This window comes from Micropterus dolomieu, linkage group LG12 (assembly GCF_021292245.1).
Source record: "Micropterus dolomieu isolate WLL.071019.BEF.003 ecotype Adirondacks linkage group LG12, ASM2129224v1, whole genome shotgun sequence".
In the NCBI taxonomy this organism is placed as follows: Eukaryota; Metazoa; Chordata; class Actinopteri; order Centrarchiformes; family Centrarchidae; genus Micropterus; species Micropterus dolomieu.
This window is the reverse complement of record NC_060161.1, coordinates 13,292,061-13,313,903: the sequence shown is the minus strand read 5'-3', so window position 1 is coordinate 13,313,903 and position 21,843 is coordinate 13,292,061. Positions and strand designations below refer to the sequence as shown.

At 41.9% G+C, this 21,843-nt stretch overlaps 1 protein-coding gene and 1 long non-coding RNA gene across 7 annotated transcripts in view; both read right to left on the bottom strand.

The window, feature by feature from the left end:
* Nucleotides 1-212: 212 nt before the first annotated feature.
* Nucleotides 213-14,664, bottom strand: LOC123980168. Of its 2 annotated transcripts, XR_006827392.1 has the most exons (7): nt 14,521-14,664; nt 14,231-14,314; nt 5,694-6,133; nt 3,970-4,058; nt 3,341-3,500; nt 1,077-1,164; nt 213-322 (listed from the first exon to the last, which is right to left on the bottom strand). It is a non-coding gene; the product is annotated as an uncharacterized LOC123980168 (long non-coding RNA). The 2 variants fall into 2 exon arrangements; XR_006827393.1 differs by lacking the exons at nt 213-322; nt 1,077-1,164; nt 3,341-3,500; nt 3,970-4,058; nt 5,694-6,133 and adding an exon at nt 11,551-12,712.
* A 3,859-nt stretch (nt 14,665-18,523) lies between these two features.
* serpinh2 (serine (or cysteine) peptidase inhibitor, clade H, member 2) overlaps nt 18,524-21,843 on the bottom strand; it is a 114,215-nt gene continuing 110,895 nt past the window's right edge. For all 5 annotated transcript variants that reach the window (XM_046065074.1, XM_046065076.1, XM_046065079.1 and 2 more), the window contains one exon: nt 18,524-19,854. In XM_046065074.1, the coding sequence (XP_045921030.1) occupies nt 19,549-19,854 (306 nt within the window). In that variant the 3' untranslated portion in view covers nt 18,524-19,548. The remainder of the gene's footprint in view (nt 19,855-21,843) is intronic.

Here is a 21,843-nt window from a genome sequence, read left to right as displayed (position 1 = left end):
ATCCTCCACCTCAGATATGAGAAATAATAAATAAGTCAGCAGAGCAACTCAGAGGGCACAGAAGAGCCTTTTGTGACACCACTCAAGAGCACTGGAAAATGTGAAAGCATTAAAACAGATGAAGGAGATGTGAGACGTGAGGCGGAAGTGCTGATACACGTTATGAAGATCACACTACTACAACTCTACTCCACAAGACAACTTACACTGCTGGTTACAAAATCCGTTGTTGCAGAACTGGAGTGCTCTGCATTGTCCTCAGGTGCGGGGTTAAAGGTACACATTTAGTAGTACAAAAGGTTTTTCAGGCAGCTCAGCCGTTCTGAAAGAAGCATTACCCTAACATTACTTCGGCTGTCAGATCATTGCATCCACATTCACACTTATAATTACATCAAATGTTTTGTTTGAGCCAGTACTCCTTGATGTATTATCAAAGGAATAAGAGAAAGAGAGAGAGAGAGATGGGCAGGAAGAGAGGCAGAGAGGAAGGAGATGTTGAAATAGAGGGACACATAAAAGACTAAGAGGAAAAGAAAAGTCAACAGGGCAGCAAATGATTGTAACAATGAGGGTTCAGAACATAATAATTTAAGGTTAAACATTTTTCCCTTAGTCTGTGGAGCTGTCGATTGAAATGAAAAGAGTTGGGGTAATGAAAACAGTGATGGGGCCTTTTATTCGGTGCATCCTCTCAGCCGTATTGTAACTTGGATGTCTCAGCACCCAGGATGAGCGGGAGTGGGCTTCAGTGATGATGATGCCTTATCAGAACAAGACAAAAACCTAATCCAACTGGAAAGCTGATCTACAACTGAAAGGACATTCTGACAGTGAAAGGTTATCTGTTAATGAGGCTCCACTGACTTATCTGTGGAATACATGATTGCTTTTGTAAAGGAACGTGCAGCAGTACATGTACAGGTCTACAGCAAAGGTGTGAAATATTAAGGCTGGTGTGTTGGACAAGGCTGTGTCTATGCAGCGTGTGGGTACAGGCATCTGTGTGAGAGAAATGGGAGTTAAAGACAGACAGAGTAAAAGAAAATCAAGCAAAGAAAGTGAAAGGCAGGTACCTTGCAGAAGAGACCAGTCAGGGTTCCCACTCCTTTTGTAGAGATCCTTTTCCAGGATTTTTCCAGGACATTTTCAGTGATGACCTAACTGTTATAACAGACAGGGATCACGTCATACAATAATATGTTCCTCTCTGCGAAACTCTGATTTTAAAGACATGCAGTCTAAAACTATAACTCATCTATAAAATCATCTATTAGATGTGTAGAAATGACGACAAATTGATCTTGCCTTATTTTAATGCACGGTTTAATATTGTAATTATCTTGTTTCTTTTGGAAAGCCCTTTGTGCTCTATACTTGGCAAGTGCTTTTCTTATGAATTATATTTTAACCACTACTGCCTCAACACAAATAAAAGCCCGCAATTTTGCCTATTATCAAATTCCAGCCTTCTATTGAACCTTAGTTTTCTAACATCACTGTGGTCCTCAGCCCAAATGCTGTGCAGAGTGTTTGTCTCTGTACTTGCATCAGACCACTGTCACAATGTCACACCTTAAACTCCAAAACAAACCAAACAAAACAAAACAACAAAACAAACTGGTGTTTTGATATGCACGGAGCCTCCTTCCTCTAGGTGTGCAAATGTCAAAACGCAGAACAATAGGAAATTAACTGTGGTGTAAATCAGTTCATCACACCAAATGTTAACCCCTTTACTAACAAACTATTTCATCCTAACGTAGCATTGCACTGAAGACACAGTGCTAGCAAAGTAAACACTGTGCTGTTAGCCAGTATTTAATGCACATGCAGCAGGGCTCACACTCACTGTTTGGACCCTGGCTTCCTATTCATTCTCAACCAACTATCTCAACAATAACCAACACATCTGAAACTACTGCTCCTAGCCAGAGTTGAAACACAAACCTTATCCATCCAGCTCATTTCCCATGTGTTTTCCATGACTGGAAAATTGGTCAACTGTTTGAACCTAATGTAATAGGTAGTGTTAACCCAGATGATGAATAAGTGAAAGTGTTTTGCAACGTAGGCACAACTTGGCTATATTGAGCTGAGCAAGCTCTTCACAGGGCTCCGGGTTATAACATGTAACCTATACACAAAGAAAAGCATTAAAAGCGGTTTACACAAAGGGTTGGCCTATCTATTAGCAGGTAATAAGTCAACAATGTGTAACATTTATATATATGATAAATGGCAAACGTCAAGCTCTTCTCCAACCTTTACATAAAACTGAAACATTGATGGAGTGTAGGCTAGTGTGCCTCTGCCCCACCGTCTGATTTGGCTCCTGTATGTGAGACTTTACCCAACATCCTTTTCAGTTTCCTGTCTAAATACGTTCAACAAACTCAAAACACTGGCTTCATTCTCCCGTAGACAGCAAGGTAGCTGTGTGTGATTTGAGCATTAGCCAGTGTCATCCGTCATGGAGTGCCTAAATTCCACATCCTAGCAGGTGCTGTTGGGCAGAGTTGGCCCTACAGTGTTTAATGGATTGTTTAGCTGGCTAAGCCAACTCAGAGCTGTAAAGCACAGTGGATAGAGCCACAAAATTCTCTGTTTGCCTATAATTCATCATACTGTGCGTCTATGGTGGCTTTATACCAGCCAATATGCGGTGCTGGCCTAAGCTATGTGCTGTGTCCTCTTACACCCTAGCGTGCACGTTGCAAGTTGTTTTAAAAAAAACAGCCCTATGCAAAGATTCAGCAGCTACCAAGTTACTGAGATAACAGTCACCACTGTGAAAGTCAAACAATGTAGCATAACTTTTCCAAAACCAGGAATTTTGGGAGATGCCTTTTTTGAATACAAACTTCTTCACAGCAACTTACAAAATACACCACTTTGTTTATAGAGTATAAGATATTATAATAGCAATGGGAATTACATTTTGAATAGAATTTTCAAGAAATCAAGATGTGTCAAACAAAACACTTTCTGACTACTGCAACTGTATTCTCCAAACTAATTGTGTTATAGACCTTATAAAGACACTGTTCATGGGACTGCGGACGTTCTGTATCTGTATCACCTAAAGCAGTGGTTCTTAATTTTTTTCACATCAAGGACTGACACAAATTAGACCACGGACCTCCATTTGATAAGATTTTGTCCCAGGGTCACCCATCTGATTGGATTTTTGCTTTTACTACAGAAAGTGTATAAAACCCATGACCAAAATAGTAGAATCTGTCATTGTGTTTCTTATTATAGTGGAAAGAAACTATTCCCCTGGAACACCTTTAAGAACGCCTGGGGGTCCCTGGAACCAACTTTGAGAACCACTGACCTAAAGAACTTGGGGATCTGCATGATAATCTTGACTGCTTGACGTTTGCAGCTTTTGGGGAATGTGCCCAACAAACTGGCAGAGCAGCTACTCCAGAAGGCCATCTCTTGCAGGAAGCCCTCATCCTCGCCATTTTCTGGGCATTTAGTAACTCCTTGTTCTGAAGTGATGGAGGAAAGAGAAGAGAAAGATGTAAAGAATTCAAGTGTTGGACAAAGGAAGCTAAGACAAGGTTGAAATGGAGTTGGAAACAGGACAGACTGAAAGGAAAAACATGGATTGGAAGAGATTGTTTAGAAATGGAAGGGGAGAGATGATGGAGGAACAAAGAGCCGAAGACACAAAACGATGAAAAATGTGGAAAGGTGAAGGTGAGAGGTGGCGAGCCCAGTGGCTCATTAAATAAAAACCTCTAAAGAGTCAGAGTCAGGAAGCAGATGCTGGAGCTTCAATGGTGTTTTGAACAGAGAATCACAGATCAAAAGATAAAGTCTGTGTGACCTTTTAGACAGCATCCCCAGAGAGACAAATGGAGAGACAAAAGCACCCTCACAAACACACACACACACACACACACACACACACACACACACACACACAAACCCACACACACACACACACACACACACCCTTAGGCTTCTGTAGTGGCTTCTTGTCCTTGCTGGCCTCCTCAGGGCTGCGCTGTGGGCCTTCCTTTGGGATGTTACACAAACATTATCTGTTCAAAAATAAAAATATACAAAACATGACATATCACACAGGTGAGGCATTCACTGGATTACACTCTGGTATGAGCTAAATCAAATCGTGCAGAAAAAAGGTGTTGTGTTCCTCAAAATACGGCGGATGCTGGAAAGTCATACTGTATATATAATCTCAAGAGAGCACTGCTCTCTGAGGTTTTTACAAAGTGCAAGAAAAGGAACTGCATAAAAGAGTGGAGAGTATCAAGAATGGCATGAGGAAAACAGCTGTTAGGTTACATGGAATTAAATATGCAGCTCACTCTTCGCAGATCAAATGGATTTTAATATGCAGCCCTCAGTGAGACAAATCGAAAGTGTTTACAACTCCACCAGCAATGGACAAGAGAAAGGCAAGAAAACACCCCCTTACTCCAGGGTGCAACCACATGTGCAGTATGTACCACTTGGGACTTGAGAAGACAGTGCACAAGGTGAAAAATAACATCATACACTAATATGAATCAAACTATTGGTCATAAATGAAGAACAGTTACATGAATGAAAGCAGAGGGGGACAGTGTGCCAGGTCATAATAATAATAATGAGGGACTTTAAAGGCCAGTGTGTTGGTGAGACCACAGCTTCCTGTTATTAGTTTTCACTAACAGTTAGGATCAGCATAAAGAAGATAGCTGGGCATCATCAAAACACACCAATGCCCAGTGGCAGCAACATACAGCCCTCCATTAGCAATTAAACAGAGGAACTAAACAAGACAAGAAGTGGAAACGATGGAGGAAAAGAGAGAAATAATGAGCCAACTCAGTGCACAGAAGGTGAGCACAGCAGCTGAGGAGCACATGAAGAAAACCTGTGTGTGAGAGTGTGTTCTTTTGTCAGCCAGTGGGAATTATTTTATTCCCATAATTGTTTGCCCTCTATGTTGCTTCAATTCATATGTGCCTATGTGTATGTTGTATATGGTCACTTAACTTTAGCCTGAAGTGAATGGATGAAGACAAAGTGATTGCAGTGCAGCCTTGCTCAGAGCCAAATAAGTGCTTTGCGTGATTGCTACCACTCAGTCTGACATGGGAGTGGAATCTGTATACCTAGGAAGTATAATATTACCTGTGTTCTCCATTTACATACATATTTATGCTCTGCAGTCACAGGGGGGCAAATCATTGTGACGTCATTGTTATTGGATATGGAACGTTTGGAATGAAGTTTCTAGATAGCAAAAAAAAATTTACCCCACAGGCCTGATTTGGGAGTCTGGGGATTTAAAATCCTTGAAAGGCCTTTGATTGTTGGTGTATTGACTGAAAATGATATTGCAAAATGAGATTTTGCAGCGGGCTGAGGGAATGAAAAGGATTTCTGTCAGGATTATCCAATCTTTGTCTGATTATCCGGGAAACATGGAGCTGTGTCAGGTAGAGGAGGTTGTAATTGTGGGTGTGCAGTTTCTGTTTACTACCAGCGCGGGTGTGTACACGTGTTTGTGTGCCGGTGTACGAGTGTTTGTGGCTTCTTTGAAAAGCAGTGGCGTTTTGTTCGCTGATTGAGACAATTAGCATGAGAATTGAACCATCACAACTTACCAGTGCGCTGTGTGATTACGCCTGCGTTTCTCCCAATTCAACTAGTCCGTCAGCACTTACCTTTCTGGCTTTGTGAATAACAGAGAGCATCTCTTGACTGCAACATGAAAGAACAAGTCTATATTGTTGAAGCGCTTGTCGTTCCACATGAAGCAGATCAATGGTTGGCTGTCAAACTGACTGACTGAGAGGATTGCACCGTAACCTTTATTGTGATGAACTCTGCTTTCAAGAGGGAATGTTTAGCATATATGACGGAGTTAGGTAGCTTTAGTGAAGCTGATAAAAAGTGCTGCCGCTTTGGACATGTTGGTGGTGTTGTTGTCCTTGATGCTCTTTTCCCAGTAGGTGCTGAAGGCGAGCCAAGGGGCCATGCAAACAGGTCATCCTGCACCGCTCTGGGTGGGGTCGCCCTGCACTGTGCCAAACTGTACGGCCGCATCAAACGTCTCCTCTGTGATTACCGCCTCTGACACGTAGTGGGCCAGCTGCTCTGCCACCTGCCCATGTAAAAGAGTGAAGCAGAGGAGAAATGAATCAGAGTGGTGGTGAAGGGAGGAAGAGATATAAAAGGGAACACACGGATAAAAGGAAGGGGTGAAAGACTAAAAGACAAGACAGTAAGGCAGAGGAAAAAAGTAAAAGGGAAGAATTGGAAATGACCGTTGAGAGAAGGAGAAAGCGCAAGACACACAGGAAAGACAAAGAGCAAGATCATAATGGGGATGCAAAATTTCCAAAAGGCGCAATAAATAGGCCTACATGCCGAGACACCCTGAAACATATAATTAAATTATGGCATTCAGTGATTCTCTTTTGTGATCTCTCGAAAGCAGGAAACCACTGCGGCCATGAAATGGGAGACATTTTTATTAATTCCTGTGGGTCTCTTTAGATGCAGCTCACTTGGTATTCAGGGACATCATTACCAAGATCTACAAAAGCTCTTATCAGTTATAATACCGCACAGCACTGCGGCTGTGTGTGTAGGGGTGTGTATGTGTATTTGACAAGGCTTGGCAGAAATCTCTGCTTCACATCTTTTGGCTTCTGAGAAGAATGGGCAGTCCAGCTTTTCTACAGTGTTTCTGACATTTCCATTAGCCAGGATGAAAGCTAAACAGGTATCAGAGAAGCTGGACAAGGCTGCATAAAGAGCCTGAACAGAGGCATTCAAACACCTCTCTCTGGTGGGGACATGCAGGTACATGCATACCAAACTAATGACACGCAGCCAATTAAAGAAGTCACAGCTAAACACAGGTTTCGTCCGTCTACTTTCAGCCACCATTTTCTTTATCAAAATGTGTTAGCTACTTGAAACTACTCATAGGAATTAAGCGCCCCCACCCCTGGGGTTTTCAATGTCAGAACATTCATTATAGGGCTCAATGGGGCACAACTCTTTCATTAAGGGCTCCATAACACATGTCTCACTGGGGTTCTGTCATTATCTGTCGGTGTAGCACTCCACTGCAGCAACATTTGGTTAGGGGGACAGGCGTCGGCTGCATCTGCGAGGGCAGGGAGGACTCCAGCTGCCGTAGTTGTGATGGAGGTGTCCTAGATGGAGTTATACAGCTCCCCTTTCTGTCCTTAAGCACCAGGAATGATCCACAGAGTTAATGACAACTTCTGGTGGATGGTGGATCCAAGGACAAGAGAGAAAAAGGTGGCTATTCTGTGTGATAACCAGCGTTGGGCAGAGTAATATTATTACTTTTCCCAGTAACTAGTAGTGTAACTGAACACGATTTCCAAAACAGTAATATTATTACAGTGACTAATCCAAGTAACGCTGCATTACTGAATGCACCATGCTTGGCATGAATGCTCGACTGCTCAGTAGGCCAGCGGCCATGGCGGATCAAGGTGGTCATGGGCCCCTAGGCTACCTTTTGTGTGGCCCCCTCCTAAGCATGCTGCAGAAAAAAACTTATTTAGTGCCATGTGTAAAAGGGTTGGCCTATATTACACGCCTCAAGTGCAACACTCAGGTCTACAGCCCAAACACATTCAGACATTAGCCTACTATAAACAGCAATGCCACAGAAAAAAAGCGTTCAAAATGCACCTGGAAGCTGGTAACAGATTTTACCTTTCTAAACCAACAGTTAGGCCAAAAATGTCTGCAGCAGCTCATGTTTAACTGAGGCAAAAGTTCTTTTTCCTTGTTTTTCTAACAGAGAAGTCCTTAATGAGGCTGGTAAAATCCAATTTGCGCAGAATGTCACTTTCAATTGACATCAAAGACAGGTGATTCAATCTGTTTTGGCCCATTGTAGATCTCAGTCTATTTTTAACTAGTCCCAGTTTTGAAAAAGAGCGCTCCCCCCTGGCATTGGTTACAGGCAAAATCATAAATAGTCGGAGTGCTATATCAACGTTTGGAAACACCGTCCTCCTATAAGTTGGAGAAGTGACCTTGCTGAGGCCTTTCTGTGCCTCTGTGTGTTCGCTTTGTAATGTTGGGATAAAGTTAGAGACATGTTTTTGGTTCACTCTCAAAGTTGTCAAAATCATCACGCAGGCTGGCCACATAATGCCTCAATGAGCTGATCAAATTAACAGCATTATATAAATCCAGTTAACTGCCCGTAGAGCAGTACTAGTCTTGTGAAAACGTTGCAGTACGTTGTTCCACAAGTTACACAGAATGATATTCTCTAGTTTTTCCATTTTCACGTAGAGCGTCCTGGCTTCATCCCTAGACTTTGGTCTGAGTCATCACCTAACTTTTGCTATGACTCTTGAATTCTGGCGTAGGCTAACTCTGGTGAACTGCTTTTGTTGCTTGCACGTGTGCTGACCATCTAGTGTCTGAAAGTCTCTATCCTGTGGTTGTAATTAGGCTCTAAACCTGCACTACTTGTCTGCCAATGGGATGTGGATTTTGAGGAAAAATTAAAAGGTGTCTGTACAAAGTTGAAAAATTCCTCCATCACAAGGCAGCAGTTAACACTGTTCAGCCCCACTAAATTGAGTGTGTGCGCAGCGCACGGTACCCACTCCATCAAAGGGTTAATCTGTTTAATGCGTGTTTTCAGGCCCCTGTAAATGCCAGACATGTTGGCTGCGTTATCGTAACACTGGCCTCTGCAGTTATTGATATCAATGCCCAAGAACAGACTGGCAAAGTGACTCTCCTGACTCTCAATTGTCAGAAACTTCACAAAACGCTCCGTGATGCTGCCGTCAGGTGACACATTTCGCACTATGAATGTGAGCTGGTCTGTGTGTGCAACATCTGGCAGTGGAATCGACACTGATAGAAAAGTACTTTGCCATTTTAATCTGAATTATTATCTCTGTGAGGACCCGCTCTCCCATCAGTTCAATAAACTCCAAACATGTTGCTGATGAGAGGTATGATGGTGTTTCCCCTGCCAGCATTGCCATACTTTTCTATATGCGCTTTCGAAAATGGATCAAACTTGATAACTTCCAGTACACCCATAAAGTACCCATTATCAGGTTGGCCAAATATGTCACTGTGTCCCCTGAAAGGTAGTCCTCGCTCTGCTAAGAACTTCACCACCGCAACCACCCTCTTTAAAACCTCAGTCCAATATTCACATTCATTGTCAAATTGTTTGTTTAGTTCAGATTTTATACATCCAGCATCAGCACAGCGCATTATATTGGCCATTATAGTGACCATAGCCTTTCTGTGACTCTCTGATCCTTCGTGTTCATTTTTCCAGTCGCTGTAGCCTGCTGTGAGTGCAGACTTGAGATCATTGCCCCCAAATAATGTACATGCAAAATGAAACACAGTGCCCTTTGAAGGGGAATAAAGCAGCCATTCTCTTGGCACAGTTTTGCCATTTGCCAGCTTCCTTTTAAACAGTAAAGAAAAGTACCTCTTTTGGTGTTTATTTTGTCATTATGTTTATATTGTTGTTAAGTTGTTCTCTTGTTCCCTCTTTGCAGCAACAGATGAGGGCGTCATGGAGGGATTCGTGGCAGCTGGGATGACACGGCTAATTCCCAGGGTGTTGGTGGTGGTAACACACAGGTGTTTTGGGTTGAAGAATAGGACCCTCTGTCTGTCTGTCTACCTGAGTCCAGGTGACATTGGTTGTGAGGCATGTTCGTGGTCTGCTTGGGAAGTGTCTTTGCCATAAGTAGAGCTAGCTGCGGCTACAGCTGAAGATGCAGTTGTTTCAACCGCACCAAAGTTAGCTGTTAGCTGACAGTCCTCCTGTGCCTGTGGATCTTTACCTGATCGACTAGATGAAGAATCGGCAGCCTCGAAATACCAGTCAATGTTGGGATTTTCTTTAGAAGATCTTGGTCACGGGGTTCTTTCAGCTGTTCTTGTGCTCCACTATCGTGTTTTCTAACGGACATTTTGCTGCTTTGCTGACCTGTAGCACCCAGTGACGTATCATTTGAAGACCAATGATGATGATGTGGCCCACATCTACCCAGTCAGCCTTATTTTTCAATGTTTTATATGAGTAAATGTAAACTGATAAAAAAAATCCGGGCCCTTGCACACGTGGGGCCCCTAGGCTGCAGCCTAGACCAGCCTGTGCATTAATTCGCGTCTGGTCAGCGGCACCGGATCTTATGTTGTTCAAGTTGGGTGCTAACCAAGAAGCTAAAGGAAGAATAGAGACTGAGGGAGAGAGGCGTTCTTCCACAGCTGTAAGTATTGTCATTATTGTGTCACAGTCAAAGATGCAAAGAACATTGCCGTCTGTTGTAAACTTTTTGCGACCGGCAAAAAGTTTTCCACCGTGAATAATTCTACATCTAATTTATTGAAGCATCTGCTAAAGCAGCACAGCAAAGTGAAACTTCTAGAAAGAAACTCCATTTAAATTAATATAGTTACCCAATGAGTTACTTTTAATACCCAGTAATACGTAAAGTAATTTTACTTTATTAATATTACTTTAAGGAGTAATAAGTGTAAAGTAACTTATTACAATTTCTGAGTAACTTGCCCAACACTGGTGATAACATCAACATTCAACTGTGCACATCCCAGAAATGGCAGGAAAGGATTTTACACCCAATGATGTATCCCCTGATTATAACGATTGATTTATAACGATATATATTGCATTATTGGAGAATGCTGCATTCTAACTCCATGAAGCCCTCTGCCACCACCACCCCCAACCCCCAACCCACCTGGCCCCATTCCTCACCAGAAATTCAAACATACGAGCAGGTGGTGCCTGAGCTACCTCCAATATTATCCAAATTATATCACTATGCAGATTATACATGGAGCTGTCTTGTCGAATAGTGCTAACAGGCAGGTACAGCAAAATGTGCATGTGCCAGTATGTGATTGTAAGTGTGTGTGTGTGTTTGTGTGGGATCACTGCCCACGCTCAGGAGCTGTTATTTTCAAGGGGAAGGTGCATGTACACACACACAAGCATACATAAACACTGCAGAGAATGGAGTATGGGTCACTGTCAGCAGTGTGTTCCCAGGCAGAGAGTGGTAATTAATTCTATTAATTCCATTGATGAGTGGACATTGACTATGCAGGTTCACTAAGCGCAAACCAGCAATCTCAACCTGCTCTCCATATTCTCCAAACCTGGTATTTTTCTACTTTTTACCGCAATAAAATTTGTTTGCACAATTAAAATATAGACTTAGAGAAAAATACCAGTAAGGTAAGGTAAGTGGAGGTAAGGTATAGGAAAACAACAGGGAAACAGTAAAAAAAAAAAAAAAAACATTAACTGGGTTTGGCTGTTAGTGGCTGCTTTGACATGCACTTCATGTAATCAGATTTGTCCTTGCCGTCACTGAATTTCTAAAACAAAAAAAATCTAATTTTGTTCATCTAGTTAAGAGATTAAGAGGAACCCAGTTAGCACAGCTGGAACAGAAACAGAATTATGTGTCCATGTACTTTTTACACAATAAACACTCATGGACAACATTGCTGTAACAGCAGTATAGTTTAATGAGGAAAATTTTGTAGATATGGGCAAAAAACAGAACATTACAATATTTATTTTGATTGTTGCAATCTATAATCTCAAACTTTGTTTGAATGTTGTTTTGTTGAAATTAGCCTAATGTACTATGCTGCCGTATTAATTTGGATCTCTCTCTCTCTCTCTCTCTCTCTCTCTATATATATATATATATATGTATATATTCACATTTGGTTACTAAACCACATGTTGCCTCAAAGTGTCATTTTTTGTTGCTAAGTAAAACATCTATATAACTGAAGCTGACAGAGAAATGTAACAATACTGGTCAACCCTATTCGTAGCATTGTTTTATGCTTACTAACATAATCTAAAATGTGTTAAAAGTGTTAATCTTCCTTTTATAAATTATAGAGTCTAACCATTAAATGAGCTGATTTTCAAGTTGCTTGCTTCATTCAATTCCCTGCCTTGACTTAGAACCTGCAGCTGCACAGAAAAAAAAACAAGAACTATGAAATTAATCTCTAACGCAGGAATTTCAATTGAGTGACAAGATTCAACACATATGTTGTTCCTATGCAACAGAAACATTTAGTTTGTATTACTTAGGTAACAATGTTAGAACAGGAAAGACTTTCTATTTGATCTCTGAAGTCATGTACAGTACATTTGAGAATCAATTAGGAAAAAAATGCAAAGAATTGGTTTAGAAAGTAGGGACAATATTCAAAGAATAAGGGCATACATTCTAGTTCAGCAATATAGAATAAAACTCATTTGCTTGTAAATATTTTAACATAGGTTCACAAAAATGCAACTTCTATTCACTGTTTATGTAGCACTTCTGAGACAGTTTGGCAGACACAGCAGGTGAGGCCTTGAAGTCTGTGTTTTTGGCTTAGGATGAGAGTTGTTCATGTTCACAAACATTGATTGGACTGTATAGAACACAAGAATAACATATGGCTTGAACTGAGTGGTATTCCAGTTTAATGTTCATCTGCAATGTAGATAATGTAGCACTGTCGGTGGTCGGGAGACCTTGACCATCAATTCTTTTTGCTGACATGGTGTCCATTAACAAGTTGATGGCTTTACCAGATTACTTATGTCTGGCATTTCTTCATCCACTAAAGCCTTCTGCATTCAAGTTTAGTTTTTCTGTGGTTTACAGTGTAAGCAGATACACAGGAATATAGTAATGTATATGTTTCAAAAGATCTTTGAAATGGAGTGATATAACAACGGACACCAATTTTCACAATTACATCTGGTTCACATTATCAGAATAATCTAGCTTCACCATTCTCGTTTTTTTCTTTTGTCATTACTTTTGACAGTAGTGTGGACTTCAGGGTTGATGTAATTGTGCTGAGAAATACGAAAATCTAAACTCACACAATTCACTCACACATTTCTTCCTCCCAGCGGTAATCACACAATTACATAATTACTTATTGGTACTCTGTTGTGAAGTTTGCGGATGACACCACCATCATCAGCCAGATTTCAAACAGACTTCATATCAGGAGGAAATTCATAATCTTGTAGAGTGGTGCTCAGAGAACAACCTACTGCTCAACGTCAGCAAAACTAAGGAGCTGATCATTGATTTTAGGAAGAAGGAGATAAAGACACACGCTCCTGTCTACATCAGTGGAGCTGAGGTGGAGCAGGTGAGTTTCAGGTTCCTGGGGATCAGTATCACAGAGAATCTGACAGCTTCATCTCACATCTCCATGCTGGTGAAGAAAGCTCAGAAACGACTGTATTTCTTGAGGAAGCTTAAGAAGGCCAAATTCCCGTGCCAAGTTCTTGTCAGCTTTTACAGAGGAGCAACAGAAAGCATCCTGACTGGAAACATCACAAACTGGCATGGGATGTGCACAGCCCAGGACCGGAGGGCTCTGCAGCAGGTGATTAAAACTGCTCAGATCATTGGTATCAGTGATATCGGTGAAGTGATGTGCCTACACAGAGCCCAAAGGACTAGAGGACAGTACCCACCCAGCCACAGCCTGTTCACCCTGCTGCCGTCTAGGAAGAGATATACTGTAGAAGTTTCTGCTGCCGCACCACCAGACTGCAGAGCAGCTTTTTCCCCCCAAGCTATCAGACTTTTAAACTCTAATTCATCCTCAGGACTGCTCCAGTGATGATAGTTTATTTCTGTTTACCATTTTTATAATTGATTCTGCATTAATATTTTCTGCTATGCAGCAGAAGGGAGTTCAGAAGGGAGCAGAAACTCAATTCCACTCTATAACTTGTTATATTGTAACAATAAACCTACCCACCTACCTAATTAGACATTTTGGAGGAGAACGATACAGGATAATTATATGGTGCTTTTTAATTTTAAAGATTAGCTGCACACCAAATCTAAAAGAAAAATCCATGGAATCCAGATGTGATCAAGTGTAGGGAAGACACTGAGTTAACCTTTTGTGCATACAATAATAAAATATTCATTCCTTGTCAATACATCAAGAGATTTACTTGTACGTACATATTTTTAATTTGCGTATTATTCAAATCATGAAAAGCGCTCTCAATTAATAACTGACTGAAACAGCCAACAACCATTACATGAAATATAGAAAATGAAACATTTACCAAGCTCTCCATCAACACATGGAGTTTATAATGTTCCTGTATGTAGCCATAATTATTATTTACCTTCAGACTGGACTTCCCGCAGGCGTCATGAGAGACTTCAGGCCATTTGAAGGGCTGTAGTCTTCTCGAACCCTCCTGAGTCAGCTTCAAAACAGAGGGGAGATGAAAGGTCAAAGAACTAAAGTGGAAAACATTAAAGGAAGTAAGAAGCGGTCTTGTCTAACTTCAGTCTTCACTGCTGCAGCTTTGTCTTCTTCCAAGTAAAACTGAGATGATTATATGGTACCATGATATATTATAATTTTATCAAGACCCTGGCAAGTATACACCTGAGCTCATGACAAACTTACAACTCCCATCTTCCCTACCAACTCCTAATCCTGGGATTGACAGCTGGGGCCTGCAGGGAGCACGATGAATAATTTGTGGGCAGAAAGAGCTGCAGGCAGGCGGAAAATTCAGAGACAAAAGTAATAAAATGGTGAAGTCAACAGCTTCATGAACTATTTATCTTTCTGGAACTGATATGTCCTCCTTCAGTCTCATTCTGTACTTTTCCACTCCAGCCACCTCACTTGTCAAAGCCCACAGCAGTCCAGGCTTTATTGAAACTTTGATTCAGTTTCCCAAGTTGTCACTTTCTAAGGACTTTGTGCAATAAAGGAGACAGGTTATTGGGGAAAAGAACAGACAACGGGACTAATGAAAAAAGAAACCTTTACTGGAAAGAAAAAAGCCAAGAAACCCCACCCTACAGGAAGCGCAAAAGTTGACAATGATCAATACCATTAATATGGGCTGCTGCAGACAGCCTGCTTCAGGCAGATTAACTATCTGCTGCAGAAAAAGACAATAGACAACAGTGACAGAACAAAGCTATTGTGTGATATTTAGCCTTCAAAAGTCTTTTGTAGGGTTGTGGGTTTTTTTGAGTGATCCCACTTAAATTAATTAAAGTTACATGCATTTATTCAAAATCATACAGTTGTTCACATTTTGGCACAAGGGAAACCTTTATTCACAGTTGCAAATTCCTCCTGGAAAGTGAGTTGACGGTTAGCCAAACCATTCTGGTCAGGCTAGCCCAGCCTGTCAATGGTATTCATTCATACTGCAATGGGTGTATTATGGTTTCCCACCAAATTAGCAAGCAACACAAAAAGTAGTCGGCACCGTTCACCAAGTCAGGTAACATTAGCTACATGTTTGAAAATAGTTATGTCAAACAATGAGTGACAAGTGATCATCTGTTACCTGGAGTGATGCAAAAACTGAATGCACAGGATTCAATTTTACAGGATTTGCAGTTACTCGTGTCAATGAACAATACGTTGCTGTTTTTTCTGGGAACACAATAAAGTTCTCCCCTGAGGCCGATAATAAATGTTAGCCTTGGAATGACTAAGGGTACTTACATTATCTGCCTATTTCATACTCAAAGTTTGTTCATGTGAATATTATGTTCTCACCGGAGGGAGACTGAACTTTTGACCAATAAGAAAAAAAACAAATCTCTGTCAAGCAGCTGTAAAGTGATGAAACCATAGACCACAGGACTGATGAAACAATACCTTCAACTGTAGATGATTGATTCATTTTTTATTATGGCGCCATCTGTTGGTGGACTACACCAGACCAACACCAATTGGGATTGGGAATGTTCCATTTCTCAACAAACAATAATGTATTTCATCAGAATGCTTTGATAGATGCTATAATCAAATAAAAGTACTAAAGAACAAGCGATAACATTCTATTTCTAATAATGGATCTACCTTAAGATTGGTATCAAGTGCAATGTAAGTGCATGGAGTGTTTTTTTAGGAGGTCCAATTATTAGCAAGGTTTGGTCCCCGCCTCCACATGTGTAAGTGTCCTTGATCAAAACTGAACCACTGAACCCTAAGTTGCTTCCACTGGGCAGGGTGGTTCTCCTATATTACATTAGCATCATCATGCCCACATCGAGTAGGCCTACTACCTTATTTTGTAAATTGTTTGACTAAAAAATAAAACTGACCTGAGTAATGTCCCCCTCATTTTTACCCATTGCAACAAAGGGGCTTACCATTTATTTAGGTATCAGCCTTTACAGTACCCTGACCTATTTTCAATGCTCCCACTATAATACATTTGCATCTTAATTTGTTAATAAATATTTTTCTAAAATTACACCAATTCATTCAAAATTAACTAGGTTTTCCCTGAGGCATCAACAGCACCATGAAGACATATCCCAGCTCTTGAGAGAACCTAGTATCAACTCTTGCTAAAGCTATGTAAACACTTGTAAGGTTCATTCATCATGTCCGAAGGCCATTTTGATTTCTAAATAGCTAAGGAAGTGCATCTTTATTACACTCTCCCATTCCCCTTGTGGGTTTACAGCTGAAGCAGTTGGCTATCTGTGTGGCTTCTACATAACATATCTTTTCAAAATGCCAGAAAGTTGTCTCTGCAGTTGAACACAAGTGTGAAACATCGCTGTTTTCCATGTCTCACATGCCTGCCTCTTACTTTTGACCTATCTCAAGCTTTTAACAAGAGCAGGGGCGAAAATGGAGGGGCCCCCGTAGCATCAGCAACGTTGACCCCCAGTTGACCAGAGCCACTTTTATGATTTCGTCTAAAAGGGTAAGTACAGTAGTGAGTGCTCTTTAGCTGTCTCGCCCTCTTTTCTGTCGCTTGGATTGTCCAAGGGTTGAACCTATCATGGCGCAGCAGGGGCAGGTTCACTGTAGCACTTTTACAACACGTTTTATTTAAAAACAAATTAAACATTAAATTCCCTTCAACCTTTTTTTTTTTTTTTTTCATGTGAGAGAGCATCTCTGTGTGTGACGTGTACTGTTGGTGATAGTGTCAAGTCATCACAGAGAGCTCATAAAGCAGTTCAACTCAATTACCTGTCTAAAATATTGCTGCCAGCTATTACCAAGGAGTGCTCCTGGACACAGTGTGCGCTGACAAGACAAACACACAGTCAACAAATATAAAAAAGGATGTCTCAATAAGCATGATAAACACAACTCTACTGTCTTTCATTAATATATTAAAGCATGGTGTTGTGACAGCTTCCAGGATTGCTTAGTTTGAAAACAAATGTATTTTTTGTTGATAATTACTTTCTACAACCTATGGTCTTGCACAAATAACCTTTTCGTTGTGTGTCAGATTATGTCTGGCTACCTGTGAGCGGATGTGGACATGCATGTGTTTGACAGTGTTCTGAACGGAATGAAATGTGAAGGTGAGTCAGTGGGGAGCTGGTGTTGGAATGAGCAGGATTGATGTGCTCACAGCAGACGGCCTCGGAGCCATCATCGGCTTGTCTAAATTGAGCTCCCGGGTTTATTCAGTGTAGAGTATACCTGCAGTATATGGTGCCCTTTACAAGTCTCTGCTGCACAGGAGGCCACTGCAGAGAGGTCATTGTAGTAGCTTTATTCCCACACGAATGCACACGAGAACAGACAGAACACAAACGCACGCATGCACGCACACACACACTCGCACACACACACACACACACACACACACACAGGCATGACACATACTGTTGCTGAGCAGACCTGTGCAGAGGGCTAAATTAGGAAGAAAGCTGTAACCGGGGTTTCTGGAACAGATTTGTTGAATGCTGTCAGATGGACCAGCTGTGTGTCTAGACGCTGTTACTGTAACAGGACAGAACTTTGTGGGTTTTTTTTCTGAACTGGGGCAATGGTTACAAGTGACAGGCGGGGGCATTTGTTTTTTCACACATTGCTATTTTTACTGTCAAGAAATACTATATATAACAAGTGTTTTGTGTGTAGACGCATGGACAGTCAGTACAACACAAAAGCATCCTGTCTAATTGGAAATGAGCGATATAAAACACTTTAAAGAGGAATGGCAAGCAAGGACTACTTTTTTAATTAACTAATATATTGTGTTTCTATTCATTGGTGGAAATACAAAAAAACATATTTTGCCATTGTCTGTTGGGAGGCAATCGCTGAGTATGTTGACATAGTTGTTGCTGTACTTTCTAGACACTGCGAGCCATTCATGTGTTGTTGCCCCTCCAAAATTCAATAACCGATGCTAGTTCAGGGCTTTAAATCTGCTTCCATAGACCCTTGAGGCTCAATGTCAGCCAACATTCAGTTCAGGGTGGAAGTAAAAAAAAGAAAAAATAGAAAAAGAAAGGGGCCTCCTGTCTTAGCCTGTATCAGTGCTGTCAATAAAGATGGATCTGCGGCAATCCACACATATAATATATTTATAGTACATGTTTTCATGATTGATTGGTTTGTATCAAGATCGGGTTAAGGAAGTGAAAGTGAAAAAAACAGTAAAAACAAGACCAGACACATTTTAAAAAAAATTTACCTTATCAAATATCAAACATACACAGTAGCTACTGTAGGTCATTCACATATCTCAACCATCCACTCCTGTGCTTCAAAAAAACAAATGTACAAATGAAAATCAATACCTCTCTAAATTGCTGTAATCACCCTAAATATTAAACTGTTTTAAGATTAAACTCAAGCGATGTCAGTCATGTTTGTTTCTAGCAGCATAACAGTGTCATTGATCCCTGATGGTATTAAGAGATTAAAAGGTTCCCTGTCCTCTCCGTGTTGTTGACAAGCGTTGTGACTCATTACGGCTATTAGCATTAAGCTGGCTCATCAATAAGCACTTGGCTGATCCATCAGTCTTCCTCAGATGTAGCCCAGGGGACACCGCCATAGGTTCCTGCCAGCTCCGAGAGCGACCGCATGGGCACCCTTGATCTGTTGGGTCACCACGCACACACATTCGCCTGCCCTGGTGTTTGCCTGGCAGGGAGGATTCAAGTGTCGCTGCGAGCCTCTGTTCGTTAAAGTTCTTTGTTGACGCTGCTGTAAGTGTTGTGTCAGTTTAACTACTTCTGCTTGTCAGCATGTTAGTGTTTGTCAGTGCACTCTTGTTTGTCATTTTTGGGTTTTTTTTTTTTTTTGTTGTTGTTGAGTTGATCATTGAGGCCTTGAATGTGTGTGGGCGTGCACACGCGTGGGCGAGAGAAAATGCAGGGAGTCTCTTCAAGTTAGTGTTTTTGCTGAATCTGTCAACTTTAGTAATGTCTTGTACAGTATTTTCATTATGTATGCCATGTAGGTATCGTTATGCCTGTGCGACTGTGTAAGTGTCGGGTATGGCAATGTCAGTGTCAGTCAGCGGGAGACTATGCAGTGTCAATGTGTGACAGTCAGCCGTAGTCTGATGTGATAGTGTGTCACAGTGAATGACAATGTCTCGCCTTAGAAACCGGTGTATAGTCTTTGAGGGGGATTGTGTAAGAGAAAGAGACAAAAAAGAAAGGCAAAAAGGATAGATGTTGGAGGGTGCTAAAGTTCATCATGGAGGGCCTCTCCCTCTACATGGTCCAGAGCTCCCATCAGCAGCAGGGCTCCAGTAGCGTTGTCTCTAACAAAGATGATCAAGGGGTGATCAGCGTAGAACAGCTTGGGCTTTTCTATGTTCTCCTCCTCTAGATCTGCGTCTCCTTCCCCAGCTTGAGCAGCCAGCTCCAGGAAAGCCCAATGGAGGACGCCACCCAGATGGAGTTTCCCCTTGCTCTTGTCCGACACCACGGAGAAATCGGCCACCTTCTGGTCCCAGGCGTCGGTCAAGCCCAGAGCAGACAACTGTTTCTGGAATCGAAAAAAAAACACAGAGTGATGGAATTTATGGACTGCCTTGAATCAATGCTCCCAAAGCGTGAGGCCATCCTACTATAGAGACGTCCTGCAAGTGTATGCGAACAAGCAGCTGCCAGGACACTGATCAATTATGCACGCAAGACCAAACAACAAGCGGGAAGGGGAAAGCACATTTTAAAATTTCATGATGCTGTGACCTTCAGAAGCAGGAGGCATGCACTGCCCTTCCCAAACCTCCCCACATGATCAACGTAAACATAAATGTATCCTCCAAAACAGTCAATCGGTAACTTTTCTAAAAGGAGTTGTTTTTTTTTAACCATAATGTTTATTTACTTTCTATGCCAAAAAATTTGAGATGAGAAAGAGGCTGACAGTTGCCCTTGTTGTGAGGTGGCAGAACAAAGTGGACGACAGGCAGAGAGGAGACGGAAGGAGGAAGCAGAGGATGAATAATTTAAGAGTGATGCCCCGTGACCTCGGCACCTCCTTTGTTTTGCCTCTGATATGAATTCCACAGAAAGTCGTCGCCATGACAGGTAGTTTATCCTCCCATGGCAGAGGGCCACTCACAGTGACAGGCTTCTCCAGGGGCCAGATGAGAGCATGTGTGGGTGTGAGCGTGCGACTGTGTGGACTTGTTTCTGGATGTGCGGAAGGCCACGGCAGGAAGAAAAGTTGCGGCGGAAGGGTGTTTTTTCTAGCACTGTTTAAACTTTGGCCGATTAAACTCTCAATTGGAAATATCTTTTACATGAACAAGAGCACAAACTGATTTGGGTGAGTTGTCTGGGTAAATGGAAATGTTATGTGGGTGCTGCCTTGCTGACTTTGGCTTTCTTTTCAAAACCACATAGTTACAGCGCCGCTCAGTTCTTGAAACCACATGCTAATAGACAACTGTAATAATCGATGTGTACTGTCTGCTTTTCTTTTTAAATGTTAAGATGTGCATGCAAGAGGTAGTTAAATCTGGATCATGTTGGCTTATGTCTGAACATGAAATAGGTAGATGTGTATACAGTTGTATGCATCTGTCATTCCCATCCCAGTGTTTTTATGCGAAGCTCCTTCTCCACACAGACACGCATGCCACCTCCTCCTCTAATGCACTTCTATTGTCCTCATCCATTATTTCTCCACTCTTCCGCTCTTCTTCAACCCGCTACCACTACATCACTGTCTTCCTCTGCTGCTCTGCCACTTGCCTGGCATCCCCATCCCTCATCTGCCCCGCGTGCCTCTATTTTATCTCCCTCTCTCTCTCTGCTCCCAACTCAGTCTTTTTCCTCCCCGCCTCATCCTTCTCTTTCTGTGACAGGCCAACTCGCTCCGGCATACATCGCTCTCTCAACTTCTCGATCTCCACCGGCAATCATTTCAAGGTTTTCGGCTCCTTATCTAACGAGGAAACAGAAAACAGATTCAAGCCGGTGGATTCCTCACATCGTTTAAGACAAATGTGTGTGTAAAGAGGTGGTTTCTGTGTCTCTCACCCTTCCTCATTCGCTTTACCAGTTTTCCTTGACCTACAGTGGAGCAGGTACCACTATGACGCATATAAATAGTACCAACCAACCCCACATGGCCTAGCATTCCTCTCTGACTCTTAATCTGCTTGTAAGGCAAAAGCACTTGGTCAATTTTTTTGAAGCTATAAAGTGTTTAAAAATGTAGGGACCCCGTGGCAGCACACTGGGAAACAGGCCAGGGGTGTCAGAGGAGCCTATAGAGGCCTTGTGCATCGCAGAGGTGTGGCACTGCATTATATGGGGAGAAAAACCTCTGGGAGGTGCTCTTTGGCTGCCCTTTCTCTCTGAAGCACCACATGAATCTTAGATGGAACAGCACTGGGTGGACTGCTGATGCCTCGCACACAGCATCAACGGGCTATTTGTCTGCGAGTGAGAGCCACAGGCATTGTCAGCTGGTGGTTTCCTCTGTGTATGTGTGTGTGTATGGGGGGGGGGGGGGGGGGGG